Source organism: Vombatus ursinus, unplaced genomic scaffold, assembly GCF_900497805.2.
Source record: "Vombatus ursinus unplaced genomic scaffold, bare-nosed wombat genome assembly UNPS02013950.1, whole genome shotgun sequence".
Lineage (NCBI taxonomy): Eukaryota > Metazoa > Chordata > Mammalia > Diprotodontia > Vombatidae > Vombatus > Vombatus ursinus.
Genome location: NW_020953728.1, coordinates 1,338,679 through 1,359,806, shown reverse-complemented (window position 1 = coordinate 1,359,806; position 21,128 = coordinate 1,338,679). Strand labels below are relative to the sequence as shown.

The 21,128-nt window shown below is 38.2% G+C and overlaps 1 protein-coding gene across 3 annotated transcripts in view; it reads right to left on the bottom strand.

Annotated features, from left to right (window-relative positions):
• The window catches only part of IRAK4 (interleukin 1 receptor associated kinase 4), a 74,230-nt gene that overhangs the window by 33,903 nt on the left and 19,199 nt on the right, over positions 1-21,128 (bottom strand). For 2 of the 3 annotated variants that reach the window (XM_027858945.1, XM_027858943.1), the window contains exons 2-5: positions 11,871-12,146; positions 8,530-8,675; positions 7,786-7,983; positions 230-390 (exon numbers count right to left, since the gene is read on the bottom strand). In XM_027858945.1, coding sequence (XP_027714746.1) covers positions 230-390; positions 7,786-7,983; positions 8,530-8,675; positions 11,871-12,031 — 666 coding nt within the window. In that variant the 5' untranslated portion in view covers positions 12,032-12,146. The remainder of the gene's footprint in view (positions 1-229; positions 391-7,785; positions 7,984-8,529; positions 8,676-11,870; positions 12,147-21,128) is intronic. The other variant, XM_027858944.1, reaches the window with a different exon arrangement.

Below are 21,128 nucleotides of genomic sequence, written 5' to 3'. Positions count from 1 at the left end.
GTGGGAGGCCAGTAGACTGCATAAGGAGGGAGTAAAACAACTGAGACTGGCAATTGAGCTGAGTTAACAACTCAGAGCTCAAAGTTTCCATGTCAATCAGCAGGAGGATTGGCCTGTGAGTTGGCTGCTGTATTTCTAGACTATGCAAAAAAAGGAGACCCAATCTTAAAAAAAAAAATCTCATTACAAAATGACCATCTAATTTCTCTTACAGGGAATGATAACTTACAGTTGTAAGTTTCTTCACTGCCACGGTTCTGTTATTGATATAGCCTCTATATACAACTCCAAAGCCTCCCTCTCCCATTTTGTTTCCACCAGCTGATATAGGGTGCTCATCAAAGTTATTTGTAACACTTTTTAATTCATAAAATGAAAAACTCTGAAAACCTGCAACATCAATGAGAGGAAAAAAGTTCATTAGATAAAGAAAAATTCAGAGTTTACAGATAATCAATGAGTTGTTCCAATTTAAACACTAACACTGCAGGAATTGCTCCTTATTGACCTTATATAGGAAAAAAAGATTAAAATTATTATATCAAAACTCTAAGTTAGTATGTATTTCCAACAGACTTAATGGAGAGCATGCATAATTCCCTCACACACATACACATACTTAGACAGGTACTACTGAGTCTGATCACACACTCGTAAGTTACTCCAACTTCAGTCAGCTATTTGAGTTCTTGCTATATATTTATACTTATCCTCTTGTTATCTATAGTGATCTATTTTGATAATTTATTACTCCTTAACAGACTTGCAATTTTTTGTTGTTTTTTAGTTAATTAGTTATATCTGACTCTTCATGACCCCGTTTTTGATTTTTGGTTTTCCTTTTTTTTTTTCTTTTTGGTGAGGCGATTGGGGTTAAGTGACTTGCCCAAGAATACACAGCTGGTAAATTTTTTTTAAGTGTCTGAGGCTAGATTTGAACTCAGATCCTCCTGACTTCAAGGCCAGAGCTCTATCCACTGTGTCACCGAGCTGCCCCAAATGAGATGCTTTGACTTTTTTTTTTTATCCCACTCAGAATTTTATTTGAGGCTTTTTTTGGGGGGGGGTTGATTTTCTCGGCAAAGACACTGGTGGTTTGCCATTTCTTTCTCCAGCTCATTTTACAGATGAGGAAACGGAGGCAAACAAGGTTAAATGACTTGCCCAGGATCACATAGCTAGTCAGTGTCAGAAGCTACATTAGAACTCAGATCCTCCTAGCTCCAAGGTCAGCACTCATCCACTGTGCTACCTAGCTGCCCCCAAAACTTAAAGTTCCTTCTCTAAAATTAACCAGTTAGCTTGAACTCCACTTTAATTTGTATTATTCAATAAACTAGAGAAAAAACTCATTTCCCATTAGCTATTTAAATAAATATTAAAATTACTGAATATATAACTTAACAAATAAGAGCAATTATAAACAGACATATATATATATAAAACAATTTACAATATTTTGGCTATGACCAATGGCATCATCAGTGAAACTTAAAATCCCTGAAGTAAGAACCCCAAAACATGACAATATTGTAATTAATTGGTTTTCTGTAATAAAAAATTGTACTAAAGTATAAAGGAAAAATCACTTTGTTGTTGTCATTTAGTTGATTAGTTGTACCCAACTCTTTGTTGACCCCATCTTCGGTTTTCCTGGCAAAGACACTGGAATGGTTTGCCATTTCCTTCTCCAACTCATTTTATAGATGAAGAACTGAAGCAAATAGAGTTAAGTGACTTCCCCAGGGTTACAGAGCTAGTAAGTGTCTGAGACCAAATTTGAACTCAGTCTTCCTGACCCCAGGCCCAGTACTCTATCAACTATGCCACCTGCTGCTGAATAATGAAGTCTGTAGACTGGATAATAATGGGAAATAAAGACCAGAGGAATGAAGCAAATAGAAAAAAACAAGAGAAGTGTCAGATCAGAATATGGAAGGGGCAGTTTTGAAGTGCTTTAATCAAAGTCCACTGAGTGATATAAAAAAAAAAGGAGAGAAGAAAGTTTAAGCAAGTAGGGATGAGACAAGAAGGAAAACTGGGGTCTGTTTGCACTGAAGGTGTGGCAGGTTTGAAAGTAAAGGGTTTTAGAGTTTTGGAAAAAGGAGGTCTGAGGAAGTTTTGAGAAGATTTGAGGAATTTTTAGAGAAATGCCTCTTTGACAAGTACTGTATGTCTCCCCCAATCAACATATTCCCTTCCCCAAACAATAAAAGATTACAAGAGAAATTTCATAAGACTCTGAAGTAAATATTTAACATACATATTAACTAATTTATTGATAGAGAATATTGTTTTTTTGGTCTGGTTTAAATAGCTATGTTAAAGGTCTTGGTAAAAAAAAAAATTACTAAGTAGCTTTTCCTGCCTGGGTTACTAAAATGCTTCAGGGTAAGGAGAGATGTGCCTTTTATCTGCCCTCTTAGTACACTAGTAGGATTAAGTTAGGAAAATAAAAGCAATTGATTTGGCTCTTTGGGTTATTTTAAAAAATAAAGTTATGGGGAACTGGGATTGCCATCATAAACTTTTTGAACATGGGCTAACTGAAAGCCTGGGGAAAATGAGATTTAAACACTGACATTAGTAATTATAAGCCAAGAATTAATTTGGTTGAAATTTTTGTTCTGAAATTAAAATATATTTGTGTCATTGAAGGAATTTGGTAGGACTTGTTCTTTACCTATTTTTCAAACAGTTTATATTTGTTGTTGTTCAATTGTTCAGTCATTGTCCAACTCTTTGTGAACCCATGGACTACAGCATAGCAGGCCCTTCTATCCTCCATTATTTCCTGAAGTCTATTCAAGCTCATGTTTGTTGCTTCCATGACATTGTCTATCCATTTCATCCTCTGCCACCCCCTTCTCTTTTTGCCTTCAATATTTCCCAACATCAGGGTCTTTTCCACTGAGTCCTGTCTTCTCATTATGTGGCCAAAGTATTTAAATATTTGTCAGTATTTGTCCTTCCAATGAATACTTTGAATTGATTTCTTTAAGCATTGACTGATTTGATCTCCTTGCTCTCAAGGAGACTCTCAAAAGTCTTCAGCACCACAATTCAAAAATGTCAATTCTTAGTTCAGATCTGGCCTCAGACACTTACTAGCTGTGTGACCCTGATCAAGTCATTTAACCCTGTTTACCCCAGTTCCTCATCTGTAAAATGAGCTAGAGAAGCAAATGGCAAACCAATCCAGTATCCTTGCCAAGAAAACCCCAAATGGGGTCACAGAGTTGGACATAATTGAAAAATAACAACAAACAAAAAAAATTCAGGTAGTCCAGGGATTCTTAAGTTATTTCTCTTTGATCTATTTTCCAGGTAAAAAAAATTTTTTCCTATGATATCTGACATTTTCTTCTACTTTACTTATAGTTTTACTTATTGTTTCTTAATGTTCATTAGCTTCCACTTGGTCAATTCTAGTTTTTAAGAAATTATTTTCTTCAGTGAGGTTTTGTAGCTCTATTACCAATTTCGATTTTTAAGGAATTACTTTCTTCAGGATTTTTGTACCCCTTTTACCAAACTGTTAATTCTTTTTTAAATTTTCTTGCATAGCTCTCACTTTTCCTCCCACTTTATCTTCTAGTGCTCTTATTTGATTTTTAAAATCAATTTTCTGCTCTTTTTAAAAATCTTTCTTTAGTTCTTTTAAGAAGTTTTATTGAGTTTCTGTGTAATTTGTTTTTGGTTTTATTTTGTTTGTTTATTTGAGGTCTTGCTCGTAGATATTTTCAAGTCTTTGTCTTTTGTGTTTGTGACTTGAGATTCCCTGTCAGCATAGTAGAATCTTTTATGGTCAGGTTCTTTGTTGTTGTTGTTGTTGTTGTTTTCATTTTTTTGGTGAGGCAATTGGGGTTAATTGACTTGCCCTGGGTCACGCAGCTAGTGAGTGTCAAGTGTCTGAGGTCAGATTTGAACTCAGGTCCTCCTGACTCCAAGGCCAGAGCTATCTATTACCCACTTAGCTGCCCCTCTAGCCTACTTATTGACCTTGGATTTTATATTTGTGTTGGGTTCTTCTCACCTGTTGGGGGAATATCTATATTGAACTTCTGTCTTATATGCCCTTCTGCTGCATTCATCACTCATTCTGGGGACCTGTAAGTTTTCACTACTTCCAAATTAGTGTGATCCAGGGAGAGAACTCTTCATTGCCCTCCTAGTTGGTGCTTTGAAAATTCCTGACCTGGTTTTAGATCTGTTAGTATGTTGAATTTCTGTATACTGGGCTGGACTCAGTCACAGTTAGTCTGCTAGGAGGTTCTGTAGGTTCTGGTTTTGGTCTCCCACCCTGGTTTATTAGACTGCAGGCTAACATACAAGTTTAGAACTGAGTCCCCACTATGTTCTTGGGCTCAGAGCCACACAGGTTTCTGAAACTTATTCCTTGTTCCCTGCTTGGGCAGGGCTCTGCTCCCTCACAACTACAACTGCTCTTCTCCACCCTACAACTTTGACCTAGAACTAATAATGGGCAACAAAGCTGCCAGATGGCACCTGTTCCTGTACCAGTACAGAGGTCCCCTAGGATCTCTTTCTGCCCAAGCGTTCAGAACCCTTACCATCCTTTGGTGCAGGGCTGCTGCCCACTGCTACTGTTGCAGTCACTGCCTGCTGTCACTTTCGCCTACTGTGCATTACTGCTGCTACCTGAGTCTGCAGACCTGTCTGTCTTCCTAAACTGCCCTGGGCTGGAAAATGACTCATTGTGACTTTTTCTTGGTTTTCTCAACAGAATTTGTTTCAGTGCATTTTCTACTTTGTTTTGGATGAGTTATGTTGGGAGAGCTAAGCAAAAATACTGCCTCTTAGTCTGCCACCTTGACTCTGTCCCCTTTAGTTTCCCTTTCATAGATGCCTAAACTCTTTTACTAGATCTATAGACCATAATTCTTTTCGCTATTAATATCTTCACTTTTGGTTTATCTGCTAATACTTAAGGTCTTTGAGGTTTTTTTCTTCTGAGATCTTTGGTAATTTCAGTCTTTTTTTCCCCTCATTTTCTCCTACTGATCACTGTCTGACTCTCTCCCCTCTGAGGGCAGTATCCTGGATTGGGAGTAGGGGAGTGGGAGGGGGAAAAGATCTCAAAGTGTCTCTGCCTTCTCCCATGCTGGACAATTAATGGTTCATCAGTACTGATCTCTGTCTAAAGTAACTTCTTAAGGGAAAGAACTGGTCCCAGGTAGATGTTAGGCTCTTTCCCTCAGGTTAGTAGAGTGTCACATAGCCCTCTATACACATGTCCTGCCCCATTTCTTCTTTTCCTCAGATCTCTGGTCTAGTGACACAGAGAGATGTCATGATGCTACTGCAGCCTGAGAAAATTTCTGCTATTTTTAGATTTGGATCTCCATTGCACCAGGAAAAAGGCACCATCAGGTGAGGTGAAGGTAGATAGTTGAGCTTTATCACAGCCCAGACACATGTCTTGCCCCCTTCTCTCTCTCCATGGCACTCAGAGGAGGAAGAGAAGGTCAGGGTATGGAGCTAAATTCTGTTGAAAGCCTAATGTGCAGCCTTACTGCTGGAGTGTGGTAGGGAGTGGAGTTTCCTTGTTTGGTTTTTGGGTGTCCTAAACCATGGAAACAGATGAAGCTACTTTCTCTAGTGCATTATTTTCTATTTTATCTGAAAAAATATCGATTTTTGATACGATTTTTTTGAGAAAGCAGTGCCACCTCTCTGTGATCGCTACTTCTTTTTCTAAATATTTACAAATCATTCTTTTGATGATACATTCTAGACACAGCCCTTCTTAAACGACTCACATGGGGTCACAATCCACAGTTTAAGAAGCATCGAAGGGGCAGGGCAGCTAGGTGGCGCCTGAACAGAACACCAGCCCTGGAGTCAGGAGGACCTGGGTTCAAATCCAGCCTCAGACACATAATACTTACTAGCTGTGTGACACTGGGCAAGTCACTTAACCCCATTGCCTAAGAAAAACAAAAAGAAGAAGAAGAAGAAGAAGCACTGAAGGGGTTGCAAATGGAAAAAGTTTAGGAAGTCCTGTTTGGCCAGAAATTCAAGCCAAGATCACTGGCCTATTTAAAGCTTACAGATTCTATTCTCTTCAGTTTTCTTTCTTTTCTTTTTCATAAAAAAAAAATACTTTTCTAGTCCTACAGAAACTTCCTCATTCTCCTCAACAGTTCAAAGAAAATTTTTGTTATAATGAGGATTTCTTTTATATATAAGTTGAGCTAGATGGTCATTGAGGTCCCTTACAACTCTCAAATACTCCGCTTCTGTGACAATGGTTCATCAATCACAGCCCATTAGTTCTTTCAGTAGCCTGGGATATAGTTTGTCTCAGTCTAGTTACTTAACTTATTCAGAAGTAGATAAGTGTTTTCTTACCATCTTCTCATCTCCTTAAAGAGAGTATTTCAACAAGCAGAGATGGGAGTGTATTCAAGGCATGAGAAATCAAAGGTCTAAAACTGGAAGGGACCTCAAAGACCATCTTCATCAATGCTCCTAACCTGTATTTTACAGATGAGAAAACTGAAGCCCATGGTGTTTAAGTGACTTGCCCAGGATCACACAAGTAGTAAATGTTAACTACTTGGGACATGTAGCTTATCTGAATATATGAAGGCAAAAGACTGCAAGGAAAGTTTGAGAAAAAGCTATCAGCCTAGATTGGCTAAAATCCAAAACTTATAAAGGAGAGCAGTATGAAAGAAGGCTAGAAAGGTAGACTGTAGACACACTATAGATGGCCTTAAAAGTTAGGCTTAGACATTTTATTTATCCTAAGGTCTTTGAAGTTAGTGGCATCATACCTGTAAATTAAAAATATTATTTTAGCAGCTTCATATAGGCATGATCGGAAAAAAGAGAGACTATAGGAAGGGACATCTATTATGTAATACCAGAGAAGAAGAGATGAGGACTTGAGTTGGAGTAGCAATAGTGGGAATAGAAAAGAAGGGATAGAAACAAGGGATAATGTAGCATTAGAACTGAAAAGACCTGGTAAATGTTTAAATATCTGGGATTCAAAAGGAAGAGTCAAAGATTATACTGAATTTTCAGGCCCAGTTATCTGGGAACACCATGCTGCCATTAAAAGAAATTTAAAAGCTACAAGGAGAGGCAGGCTTAATTTATAAGAAAGATAATAAATTTAGTTTAGGACATACTAAATTTGAGTTGCTAATGGGGCATCTAGTAGCAATAGCTAAAAGACAGAGCTGTGTGATTCGAACTCAGGGAAAAGATTTGCACTGAATATAATTAATTAAGAGTCATTAACAGAGAGGTAACAACTGAATTTAGATCAGATGAGGTCACCAAGAGAGACAGACCTAAGCTAGATACTTGGGGGACATCCAAACTTAGGAAGTGAGAAGATGACTATGAGCAACCTAAGGATATCAAAAAAGAATAATTAGGCAGATAGAAAAAAGTATCAGAATATTATTTTTAAATTCACAAAATACACAGGATTATAAAGAAAACCAATTATATCAAAATAAAGGTGTCTATATATATATATGTATGTATATTTTCCCTTAAAAAGTTCAGTCTCTAAGTTAAGAACCTCTGAGGATGGTACCTGGATCAACAAAGTATATACCTGGGTACTTAGCAAATATATCAGGATGAAGACATGTACCCCACTGTTTGCTTCCAATATATCTTTAATAGTCAACAAAATAATTCTAAATTTAATTCTAAATAAGTATGGCTACTTCTATTGCAAATTCAACACTGGAAACCAACAGAGATCTTTGTTAAATTAGGTTTTTCAAAGTTACTTACATGTATCACTAACTTCTAAACTTTTCATGTCTGGTCTTGAGGAGTCCAGAGGTGAAGAGATTTGTTCATGATTCTGAATAAATCCAGGTTTCACATGTGTCTTTTCTTCATCACAAAAAGGTAGCAATTTCTTTTGAACAGCTATTTCTTCTTGTGGGAGTATATGAACATTTTCTGGAACATTATCTGCAAAGTTAACTAAGATATTTTATCTTTCCCTTAGAGAAAATGAAGCAATTGATATAGCCCAGCACCACCCTGCTCCACTTAACATTAGTACAATTTTGACATTCTATCCCCCAATAAAACAGCAGGCATAACAAGACAGCTGATAAGGATTAAGATGTATATGAAAGCTAGTGAAAAGTAAAAAGAGCAGTCCATGTTTTAATGTCATAGGGGCTGAGGTTTGGGAGATGAAAATTATGATGGCAAAAGGACATTTAATTTCCTGATACATACAGAAATGCAAACTGATAGGTTTTTTGAGGGCTGTATCTATTTGAACCTCCCATCACTGCAAGGCCACCTGCTCTTGCTTTCAAGGACTAGAGATGGCAACATCTATAGAACTCTAAAATGGAATCATGGACCTACTAATTTAGCATTCATTGTTCTTTGCCAACCAAAAGATTGGAAAAAAGCTAAAAACAAAATACTTTTTCTTTCCTATGAGAAAAAGCAAGAGAAACGAGAAATGTTCCCATTTCTGCATCTTCCATATCAAATCTTGAAAAACTGTACCTGGCAGCAACAGGCGTGCTGGGGCTAGAAATTCATTTCTGATTAAAAGATCTACAAGGTCTCCGACTGTACAATTTGTGGTTCCCCAGTCAAAGAGTAGTTCACTAGTGGGACTCTTTCCAGTTTGAAGTAATCCTTCAAATCTCCTTGAAAGAAAGTGAGTCAAAAAAGTAAAATCAATCTCTAAATAAAACTGAGAACTTTTAGAGGCAATATAAATATACTAAGAAAAGGAACTGGGAAATTTCATTCTCCTGAGATTTTAAAGCAAATATTAACTCTCATTTAGCTTCAGTGTAGTCTGGTATAGAAGCAAGATATGTTTATACACTACTTACATTCCCTTTGAGACTTATGAAGCAGTGCAAATTCAATCTTTAATTTAAATTAATGATTTAATTTAATTTAAATCAATATCATGGAAAACATATACGCCATGCTATGTGCCTTTCTTTTGATCTTCACTACTATCATTTGTTTATTTACATTAAAAATGGAAGCATCAAAGCCAAAAATTTTTTCTATTACTTCTTAAAAGAGATTATTTTCTTGAGAATGGTGATTTTTAAAAATCTGAATCATTACAAATGTTGACTAGCAATTTATGTATACTACCTGTTTTATAAATTTTAATTCAAGATTCATTCTTAAGAATTTCATCCCTTTATTTATAAATTTTATTTTTCTGAATGTAGTGATAAGGGAGTCAGTACAATCTCCTGTTCAGGCTTCAAGTTCTTTGGCATGTTGGCTTTTCATCTCTCTCTCTGCTTTCGCCTATATAATCCTACTCTTCATTTGTACCATGACCTATAAACCCTTAACCCCTCAATTCTCTCCCAGGCCTCTCCTCTGCACTAGCCATTCTTCTATTCAGCCCATTGTGACTCCTTGGTGAACCAATTCAACTCTATACTGTCCTCCCCTCTTGAATCCCTATCTCCCTTATCATATCTCCAATCACACCTAGCCAAGCCTTGGATCACTCCCATGAAAATCATGCAACTGATCTGACTGATGCAACTGTACACTACAAATTTGTTACAAAACCTCAACTGGGCCCTCACTGCTGCTAGACAATGTTGCTATACCTCCCTGATCAATTCACTATCCCACTCTTCACAGTGGCTCTTCCAAACTTTTTCATTTCTCCTCAAAATTTCCACAGCTCATCCTCCCCCACTCTCACAGATGAGAACCTTGCCTCATATTCTACAGAAAAAAAATTGAGGCCTTATCTGTGATCTCCATCTTCTCTCTTCTTCTTATCTCCTATTCCTCAGATGCCTTCTCCAAATGCCTTTCAAACATCTCAAATTGAGGGTCCAATAGACATCTCAAATTCAGTAAGTCCCAAATAGAACTCATTATTTTTTCCCCTAAATATCCCTCCTCCTACTCCTACCTTCCCTATTATTGGAGAGGGCAACACTATCCTCCCAAGGTTCCAACCTAAAAGTCATACTGGATTACTCACTGTCTCTCACCCTCTCATTCAATTTGTTGCCAGGGCCTACCAATTTCACAGTTGCAACATCTCTCACATGTGCCCCTTTCACTTCTCTCCTCTGACACTGCCACTACCTGGTGTAAGCCTTCATCACCTCATGTCTGGATTATTGCAATAGCCTGCCAGTGGGTCTGCCAGCCTGCTATCTCTCTCCACTCCAATTTATCCTCCCTTTTCCTAAAATGCAAATCCAATCATGTCACCCCCTACACTCAATAAACTCCAGTGGCTTCGTATTGCCTCCAAGATCAAATACAAAAAGCTCTATTTGGCATTCAAAGCCCTTCATAACCAAGCCCCCTCCTACCTTTCCAGGCCTTTTATAACTTACTCTTCAACATGTACTCTCCAATCCAGTGACACTGGCCTTCTGGCTGTTCCGTGAACAAGGCTCTCTCTCCAGTGATTTTCTCTGCCTGTCCTCCACTCCTGGAACACTCTCCCTCCTCCTCTCTGACTTCTGACCTCCCTGTCTTCCTTTAAGTAGCAACTAAAATTCCACATTCTACAGGAAACCTTCTCTAACCTCTTTTAATTCCAGTGCTTCCCTCTGCTAATTATTTTCTATTTATTCTGTATATAGCTTGCTTTGTATGTATTTGTTTGCATGTTGTCTCCTTTGTTAGATTGTAAGCTCTTGGAGGGCAGGGACTGTTTTTTGCCTGTTTTTGTATCTCTGGCACTTAGTACAGTCCCTGGCACATAAGAGGTGCTTAATTAATGTTTACTGGCAGATTGAAAACCACAGAGAAGCTTCTCTTTCTCTCTATTGATCACGATGTACCTTTTGTGGCCACACTGACTGATAAAAATAAAAGCCACACTTGCAGATCACAGCAATACCAGGACTGAAGAGTCAGCTAAGAATAATTTACTTAGAAGGCAAATTGTATAAAGGTTTTATAGACATAAAACCCTATAGGCAATAATTTAAGGGAGTTGGGGATACTGTAGAAAGAACAATGACTCAGGTGTTCTATCTATTACAAAGGGCAAGTTACTTAACCTCAGAGATATCTTTATTATCCTTAAGAAGACTTTCCTTATCTGCAAAACAGGAATGATAACACCTAATAATACTTATACCAGAGTGCTTGGGAAGATCAAATGATCTAATATACGTAAAGCACTCTGCAAACCTTCTAGTGTAGTACAAACAGCAATTAATATCATCACTATTAAATTCATGCATTTTGATATGTCCTTAGCTGATCAAGCATTGACTCAATGGCATGGATGAGCATCTTAACTTCTAACCAAAGATTCTATATATAGTATCACAATACTAAGTAGTATTTCAAGTTTAAATGTTAGGTACCTAAGCAAAAATGTCAACATTCTCCCCAAACCTCCTCCTTTGTGGCCTATTACCTGAAATGCAGGACCTACAGTATTTGGGTATTTGTGGATATTTATAACTATGTAGTCAGGAAATCCCCTAATAGAATACAAGCTCCTTGAAGGCATTATGTTATTATTGTTTAGTCATGTATCCCACTTGGGGTTTGCCTGGCAGAATTACTGGAGTGGTTTGCTATTTCCTTCTCCAGTTCATTTTACAGATGAGGAAACTGAGGCAAACTGGGTTAAATGACTGGCCCAGCATTACATAGCCATAACTGAGGTCACATTTGAATGCAGGTCTTCATGACTCCAGGACATTGTGTCACCTAGTTGCCCCTCCTTGAAGGCAAGGACATTCCTAGCACTTAGCACAGTGCCTGGCATATAGCAGACACCCAACAAATTCTTTTTGAATGAATGTACTAATGTATATGTTTTGATATAAGAATTATGGTATTTTCCAAAGGAAGGGACTTTAATGCCTTACCTTATATGAAATTGGTTATATCTACTATCTCCAGAAGGCTTTTTTATATCAACTGCTAACTTCTTCCATCCTTCCTGAGGATCAATAAAATCTGCCAGCTGTCTAATCAGGCCAACATTTAGGCACCTTACATATGTTGATGAAGTTATTGTTTTGTTCATCTTCTCTTCATAAGTTTCTCATCAAATATTTATATTCATTTATATAGTTTACGTTTAAAAGTTCACAGATCCACTCTTTTCCAGTTCACATAAAATGCCAGAGCAACCTAAAATCCTATATAAAAACAAGAAACATGAAAATTCACATTTACTAACAGCATTTCTTTATTAAAATGTAAGAAACCTGGAGGAAAATAATGAAACTAAACTCTATATAAAAATGATAACCCTGAAAAACAGAGGAGAAATGCACACCTCTCCATTCTTTAAGCATGTGGGGGACTACTGCATATACTATAAGACTGAGTTAATGTGCTTGTTAGTTGTGTTGAATTGCCTTTTTCCTCTTTTTAAAAATTTTTTGTTACAAGGATGGTTTGCTGGAAGGGGAGAGAACAGGAGAGGGACTTATTAAGTAACAAAGGTCATATAAAACAAAAGATCTCAATAAAATTTTAAAATATAAGTAATAACACACATGCAGCTTTCAAGCTTATTTTAAAGGAAATTAAAATACGACCTATTTCTGATGTACCACAAAATAAGATTTCAAGAAAAAAAATAAAATCATATTATATCTGAATAATTAACAGTTGCCCCAGTCTCCCAAGATTTACTAAGTCTAATCAAATGGACAAATTTATTATGGTCTTAATTCTTAATTATGGTAAATGAGAAAAAAAATTTAGTTTTTCAAGAAATCTAACATGCATCAAAGCTGTAATCCTTCTAAAACATACTGTGAATATATTTAGGAATCAGATTAAGTAATGCAAAAATGCTCCACCTTTATAGCTTTCTATTTTACCTTTGAGCCATCACTCTCACTTAATCCTCATCTACCATTAAAAGCATATAAAGGGAATGTAAGGGAAGCTCACCTAAAGACATAGAACCCAAGAACTCGCAGCATTTCGTATCTCTATGATGCGGTTTAGGAGTACAGGGACCCAAAACTATTGAGGAATGGGGCAGAGTCATCTGGAAAGAATTCAAGGACTCAATCTTCTAGTCAAGTGGCAAAAAGTATATTATAATGCTAATAAAGCGGGCAGAGCTCCTTAGGGGAGGTAGGTCACTTTCACATAGAACTTACATAAATAAAAATAACATGCAATTCTTGATTTATGTACTATCCATACTTATAGAATTGTCAGTTATATTCACATGTACCAGGACCAGCTAAACTACGAATGCAACAATTTATTTCATAACGTTTGGTTTATGATTGCTATGACCATTCCCGCTGGACATTTGCTTTTTATAATTTTTTTAACTACAAGTACCATCCCTCCTTTCTGAATGTCAACAAATTGCCCATTATTTGCTAAAAAATGAATGTATTCATCCCCACATTTGTAATTACCTCCCTTTTCAACATCCTTTAAAATATGGAGAGATTTGCTCAAGAAAATTAAATGTTAAGTCAGAATTAAATGTTAAATCTACGAACAAACTTTGGTACCTTTCTTTTTAGTTTTGTCAGTGGTAGTGAGTGGAATGTCCCTATGAAGACTTCTCAGTGTAATTAAGGTTTAGGATAAGATTATCCTGAATTTGGAGATAAGTTCAGGAAGCAGAATAGGATAAGTATAGATTTCTATAGTTCCCCCCTTCTCCCAGTGTTACATCAGTAGTTAAAGATTGCCAAACCTGAAACCCCCCCCCCTTACCCCCATATTCTGTTGCTACATTCCAATCACGGTGACCTTCCCACAACAGCGTCTAGCTTGATCGCACATTCTAAATTGTTCATTTTGGCAGCAAACTAAGGTGATGGATATGCATATTGTTTCTTTGTTCTCTGTCTCTGGGAATAGATTTTCATGTTTAGATTGTAAGACAAATATTGAATAGTTGGTGGGAGGGGGGATTTTCTCCATAAGGGTCATTTAAACTGGCTTTTTGCTTCTGTATTCTGTCTCCCTTCATCACAGCAATACTGGCAGAGGAACACCTGATTCTCAAGAATTGAAATAAACTTTCTGTTCCTACCTTGAGATACCTCTCAGTGTTTTTTTTAGGTCGCATCCCACACAGTTTTTGGTGCATTGGCTGGGAAAGTAAGCCTCTCAGGAGTTGACCCTCTCCAAGGGCTGAGAGCAGGCGCCCACCGACAATTTTTTGGTGGCTCTCAGACTTGGGGGATCGGTCTCCCTCCTGGGCGGCAGACGTCCCAAAGAGAGGAACTCGGAGGAACAGAAACTTTAAAAAAAAAAAAAGAGCTCCAGTGGTGCAAGTGTAAAACTCCGGCTGGTGGAGAAAGAGCAGTCACGTAAGTTATACGCGTATAACCTGAGGACATGCCAGAATTTGCGGGTCTTTGGGATAGATGGAATATCCTTGGAGAGACACCGACAGGTGAGCACTCAGGTGACTGAGGGAGGGGCGACGACCCCTCCAGGAGGGCCTAAGGTGAGGTCCTGGAATAAATTTTTGAGGCCTAAGGTGAGGTCCTGGAACATTCGTAGGTCACTGACCTGGGAGGGTCCAGCGACAGCCTTCAAGTATAAATTGCCAAAATATAAGGGAAAGGATAAATTTTTGAAATGGCTAAGGAGCAGTCCAAACCCGGCACCACGGAGCAGAAAGAAGGTATACCAGAAGATAGCCCCTTAAGGGCTAGGTTTAGAAATTGGGATGAATAACCAAAAATACAGGGAACAGATTGAGTAATTGAGTACACTGTCAAAAGATAAAAAGGACAACAAAATATAAACAGGATTTGTTTTGTGACTTTGTTTCTGTCTGTGTTTGTGTCTATGTGGTGTGATTGAATGTCCATGTGTTATCTGACACCCTTTGCAGCCAGATACCAAGAATAATTTCTAAGAATGCAGCTGGATTTATTGCTTGGAAAAATGTTTTCTTTCTTTCTCTCCCCCTCTCCCTCCCTAATTACAGCAGCCTTAGAGGAACAGGTGGATGGGAGAGAGAAGGAGAGACGAATCAGGTCAGAAGTAGAAAGAAATAAGATATGTGCAGTTTTAAAGGGACTTTAATCAAACTCCATCAGAGGGGAGAGACAAGAAAGAAAAGGGGATAGTGCTTTTCTTTGGATTTGCAATTTTTATGTCCCTTCAGAGTTCAAAGCTGCCCCAGCTTTGGTAAGTGTAATTTGGGCTTGGATATTGGTTCTGGGTGACTTCAAGGGGTTTTTAAAAAATGTGAGGAAGCTTGACTCTGCTTTGAGTAGAAGAACTGAAAATGAAAATTTTCCAGCTCATTATGATTGGATATTGTTACATAAACTGGGCGTTCAATTACTTATGCTTTCTGCCTAAGGTGAGAAAATTGATTATTCAAATTGCTGAAGCCTGAGATTCTCAGGTGGGTGGCTCTATCTGATAAGTTGCTAAAAGGACTGGGGACTTTTTCTTAGTTCCTTTAAGGAAGTAGGAAAGAAAAGGAGAATTCAGAGCAGGAATTGTCACCATGTGTCTTTTTAAGGGAATACATAAATTTGTGGAAAATATTTCCCTTTAAAGGGCCAAGAGTATTGGATTTAAAACAAAATGTTTTTAGATGTTGATTGTAAATTCAGATCTGATTGGATTTAAGTTTACAGTTCTATAAAAAAAATAATAATAATAATGGTTGTTATGAAATGTGGCATTATTAATGTTAAAAGTTAAAAATGTAGTAAGAGTAATGAGTGAACATTTCTATATGTGATAATATGGAAATGCAATTGATGTTATCTGAAGTTTATTGTTTAAGTTATTATTGTATTTCTAAATTGTATTGTATTTCTAAAACTCTTAGATTGTAAAATTTGAGGGACCATCATGAGGAAGAAATGGTGTTAAGGTAATTCTTGACCTGCAGTGGGTCTTTTTAGTGATAAAGATGAGATAATTTGAAAACTGTTAAATACCTAGTGAGGTATATTTGGTTATAAGACTATGATAACAGATTTTTATTTAAAATCTTGACTATTATAAAAATATGGTGGTTTAAAGTTAGAGTCTCAACATATTAATGATGAGATGAATGATTTTTCTGTATAAAGTGACTTAGAAGTACATTCATCTAAGTTGATAATGGGTTGTATCAAAGTTTATTACAATTTGTGGAAAAGGAAGTTAAGTGTTTAGGACATTTAATTAGTTAATTAGTAAGGGAAGTAAGAAATTAGATCTGGCTAAGGTAGAAGGGATTATTCATATACCCAGACATAGGACTAAGAGGGAAGTCCGTAAGTTTCTTGGACTGGTAGGATATTGTAGAAACTGGATCGATTCCTATGCAACTCTCACTAAACCTTTATATAAACATTTATTGAATGAGGGACCAGATCCCATAGATTAAGATGAAGAAGGTAATCAAAGCTTTGAGCAATTTAAAAGAGTTTTAGTCTCTCCCCCTGTGTTAGCTTTACCATCCTTAGAGAAGCCATTTCATTTGTTTGTAAATGTAGATAAGGGAGTAGCCCTTGGAGTTTTGGCACAAATAAGAGGAAGGCAGAGGTATCCAGTAGCTTTTTTATCTAAGCTTCTGGATTCAGTAGCCAAAGGATAGCCAATTTGCATTCAAGCTGTAGCTGTCACTGCTATTCTGGTAGAGGAAAGCAGGAAGCTCACTTTTGGGGAGGAGCCTGATTGTGAGTGTTCCCCATCAAGTTAGAACTATCCTCAATCAGAAAGCAGGAAGGTGGTTAATTGATTCAAGAATATTGAAATATGAAGCAATTTTATTGGAAAAGGACTTTTTGGTTTTGGCTCAGGATCATAATGTTAACCCTGCCTCCTTTTTGAGTGCCAGCCCAGGGCAATCCAGTAATATTGAACATTGTTGTTTGGACCTAATAAACTATCAAACTAAAGTAAGGGAAGACCTTCAGGAGTCTCCGATTCCTGGAGGAATACATCTGTTTATAGATGGGTCCTCTTGGGTGGTGGAAGGAAAAAGAAAAAAAAAACGGATTTGCTATTATAGGTGGGGATAAAAATTCTTTAGTTGAAGCAGGAAGCTTGCCTAGGACTTGGTCAGCTCAAACCTGCGAACTTTATGCTTTGAATCAAGCTTTAAAATTGTTGAAAGGTCAGGAAGGGAATATATATACAGATTCTAAATATGCATGGGGAGTGGTACATGTGTTTGGTAAAATATGGGAAGAAAGGGGGATGATAAATAGTAAAGGAAAAGAGACTGCACATACAACATTAGTGACCCAGGTTTTAGAAAATTTATTGTTACCTGAAGCTATAGCAGTGATTCATGTGGGAGTGATTCATGCACCAACCAGGCATGTCTTTTGAAGTTAGAGGAAACCACCTTGCCTATGAGGAGGCTAAGAGGGCAGGGGGAGGAGAACTTAAGCAAGGTGACCCAAAGTTGGTCTTGATCCCTTCTTTTCCTCCTAGTCTCCCTTCCCCATCCTTTTCTCAGGAAGGAAAAGAAAAAGCTCAAGAACTTGGAGCACAGGAAGACAAACAGGGACACTGGTTTCTACCCGATGCTCGAGAGGTACTGACTAAAGCAGGTATGAGGCAGATATAACAATTTTTACATCAAGGCAGTCACTGGGATGTCCAAAACCTGTGTGATGCGGTTTTAACCAGGTTTGTATCTCCCAGCTTGTATACTTTAGCCCAACAGCTGGTGGACAGTTGCCTTGTCTGTCACAGGACAAACAAGGCAGCCCAACGCCAAGCACCGAGAGGAGGCAGACCACCAAAATATACAGGTGGACTTCACCGAGTTGCCCCCCGTTAGGCGCCTCAAATACCTGTTGGTCGCAGTGGACCACTTGACATCATGGGTGGAGGCTTTTCCCCTGTCACAGGCTACTGCCCAAGCAGTTGTTAAAGTCCTACTTGAACAGATTATTCCTAGACGTGGGATGGTGGAGAGAATTGACTCGGATCAGGGGACCCATTTCACTGCCAAAGTTCTCCAGTCTCTTACGCAGGCTTTGGAAATTTCCTGGGAGTTTCATACTCCCTGGCATCCTCCCTCCTCTGGCAAGGTGGAAAGAATGAACCGAGAGATCAAAAGACAACTTACTAAATTGCTTGAAACCCATTTACCCTAAACTAAATGTTTTGCCTCTAGCATTGATAAGGATTAGGACCAAACCCCGTAGGGACATTGGTTTGTCACCCTATGAACTTTTATATGGCCACCCTTATCCAGGGATGGGAAATGATCAAAGTTGGGATCCAATTTTTGAACGTAAGGATAGATTCCTTTGAGAGTATGTACAAAATCTGGCAAGACATCTTAAAGTTTGCAGAGTAAAGGTCTGGTGGCCCAGACTCCCCCTCTCAGATTCCAGCCTGGAGACTGGGTGTTGATCCGGACATGAAAGGAGGAAAAGCTCACCCCATTGTGGGACAGGCCGTTCCAGATTCTTTTAATTTCAGACATTGCTGTGAGAACTCAAGAACACGGATGGACTCATCATACAAGAGTAAAAGGACCAGTAGCACCCCCTACTGTATGGACTGTGGAATCAGAACATTCTGAAAATTTGAACCTGAGTTTTCTCAGGAGACCCCATACAGGGTGACTGTGTGACTTATGAGAGGGTTTAGTTTTGTGGCTCTTATCTTGTTATTCTTATTTGTGTTTCTTGTTTTTGTTTGTGTATAACTATTCTTTTTTTCCAATTGTGTAATTATAGTGTGACGTCATGGGAGTTTCTTTGGTAAGATTTTTACTACTTGTGGATATGATTTCTCCCGTAGTAGAATGGCAGCAAAACTCCCTTGTATGGTTGGGACAAGCGGTGGCTAGCACTGGACCAAGGGATTGTTGGGTATGTCAGTTGCATCTTCAGGTGAGAAGTGGCCCACCACAATGTAGGGGATTACAGAACCTCACCACTTGGCCAGATCCATATCCCTCTATAAGGTATGCCACCCCAGTATTCCAGGTACAACTGGATAAGGATACATTTCAATCAGTATTTTGTTTTGATACTGGGATGGTTACTATTCTCAATGCCTTCCAATGTCTGAGTCCCTATAAAAAAATTATGGTCCATGTACATTAGGTGTCATTAATCCTGGGATGCAAATGTACAGGTACACTATTACTTCTGAACAGATTTTATACCGCACTAAATGGAGTTCATGGGACAACTTCTTGTGGTGGGTTAGGAAAACCACAGCATTTCTTATACCCTGGGTAGGATATATTGATCATGAAGTTGTTTTAACTAATATCACTCAAGTTGCGAGTTCTGAAGGAACAGGGAGAGATTATAATAAATCAAGAAGAAGAAGTTGAGAATGGGGAAGGAAATGGGCAAATACATAAGAAGGGAATACAAAATGCAATACAAGAGGGGGTAGACAGATTGATTGAGGAAATGTATCAACAATGGTGTGAGAAGTCTTCAGATAATATAATAAGAGGAGGGAACTGAGTGGGATGTCCCTATGAAGACTTCTCAGTGTAATTAAGGTTTAGGATAAGATTATCCTGAATTTGGAGATAAGTTCAGGAAGCAGAATAGGATAAGTATAGATTTCTATAGTTCCCCCCTTCTCCCAGTGTTACATCAGTAGTTAAAGATTGCCAAGCCTGAAACCCCCCCTGTACCCCCATATTCTGTTGCTACATTCCAGTCACGGTGACCTTCCCACAACAGCATCCAGCTTGATCGCACATTCTAATTTTGGCAGCAAACTAAGGTGATGGATATGCATATTGTTTCTTTGTTCTCGGTCTCTGGGAATAGATTTTCGTGCTTAGATTGTAAGCCAAATATTGGATAGTTGGTGGGAGGGGGAATTTTCTCCATAAGGGTCATTTAAACTGGCTTTTTGCTTCTGTATTTTGTCTCCCTTCATCAGATCATACTGGTGGAAGGAACACCTGATTCTCAAGAATTGAAATAAACTTTCTGTTCCTACCTTGAGATACCTCTAAGTGTTTTTTTTTTAGGTCACATCCCACACAGTAGCTATGCAGATGTTGACAAAAAAAAGTGTCAGAATATATACAAATGTACAGGTCCTCTATTCATTTCCCATAATATACTCAAGCACTGGGAGTTTTCAGATTTCTTAATCTCCTATCAGTGAGAACTGAACCCTGGGACTATTTCATGGCCAAGGCCATAGGAGCCAAAACTCCTATCTCTATGAAAACAGGGATAACCACTTCCTTCTCTCCCTTTTCACCCTGTCAACTAATCTGAGAGTACAGATTAACACATTTGCTTCTACCTACCTCAACTTTCCCTCTGGGAAGCAAAGAAAATTGGTGAAATATAACTAACCCTGTGTTATAGATGGGACCTTTTGTTTCTTAAAAAAGGAAAAGCCAAATTCATTTTTGGTGCTGCTGCTCCCAAACCTCATTTCAAGTTGATCTGACAACCAGGTCACTCTGAGAGGTAAGGGAAGCTCACCTAAAGACAGAGAATCCAAGACCTTGTAGCATTTCCTATCTCTATGATGCAGTTTAGGAGTACAGGGACCCAAAACTATTGAGGTACAGGGCAGAGTCATTTGGAAAGAATTCGGGGATTCAAGCAGTCTTCCAGTCAAGTGGCAAAAAGTGTATTACAATGTTAACAAAGTAGGCAGAGCTCCTTAGGGAACTTACAACTTAATAGGGGTGATGCTAAAACTTATATAGAAAAGGTTCAGAAAAATCGTCTACCAAGCTAATTAGATGGGGGGGTCAAGGAGTGGTCAGCTCCTAAAGGAAAATAGTTTCTGTGCCTTGGGCACAGGCGTCATTCACCAATGGAAACCCTGGGGAAGGGGACTTCTAAGGGGTGTGATTTTGACCGGCTACATCTGTAACAAGATAGCCTCAGGAGGTGATGTCCATAGCTTGACCGTATTGTATTACGGTATTGTATACCGTAACTGTGGGAATCAGTTCATGATAATTCTGCTAATACAAGATGGTACTATTCATACAAGGGAAATTCTACAGATGTCACTTTGTTCTTGTAACAGGGAGAGATAGTTTGCCTTACTGGGGCTCACTCATGAGATACTGCCAGAGATAGGTTCTTTGGGCTGTGGAGAAATGTGGTCCTAGGGCTGCGGTCCAAGCACAAACACCCCATCATCTAGCTTTTCTGATGTCTAAGTTGGTAGTATAGAATATCCCTTTATTTGGATAGATA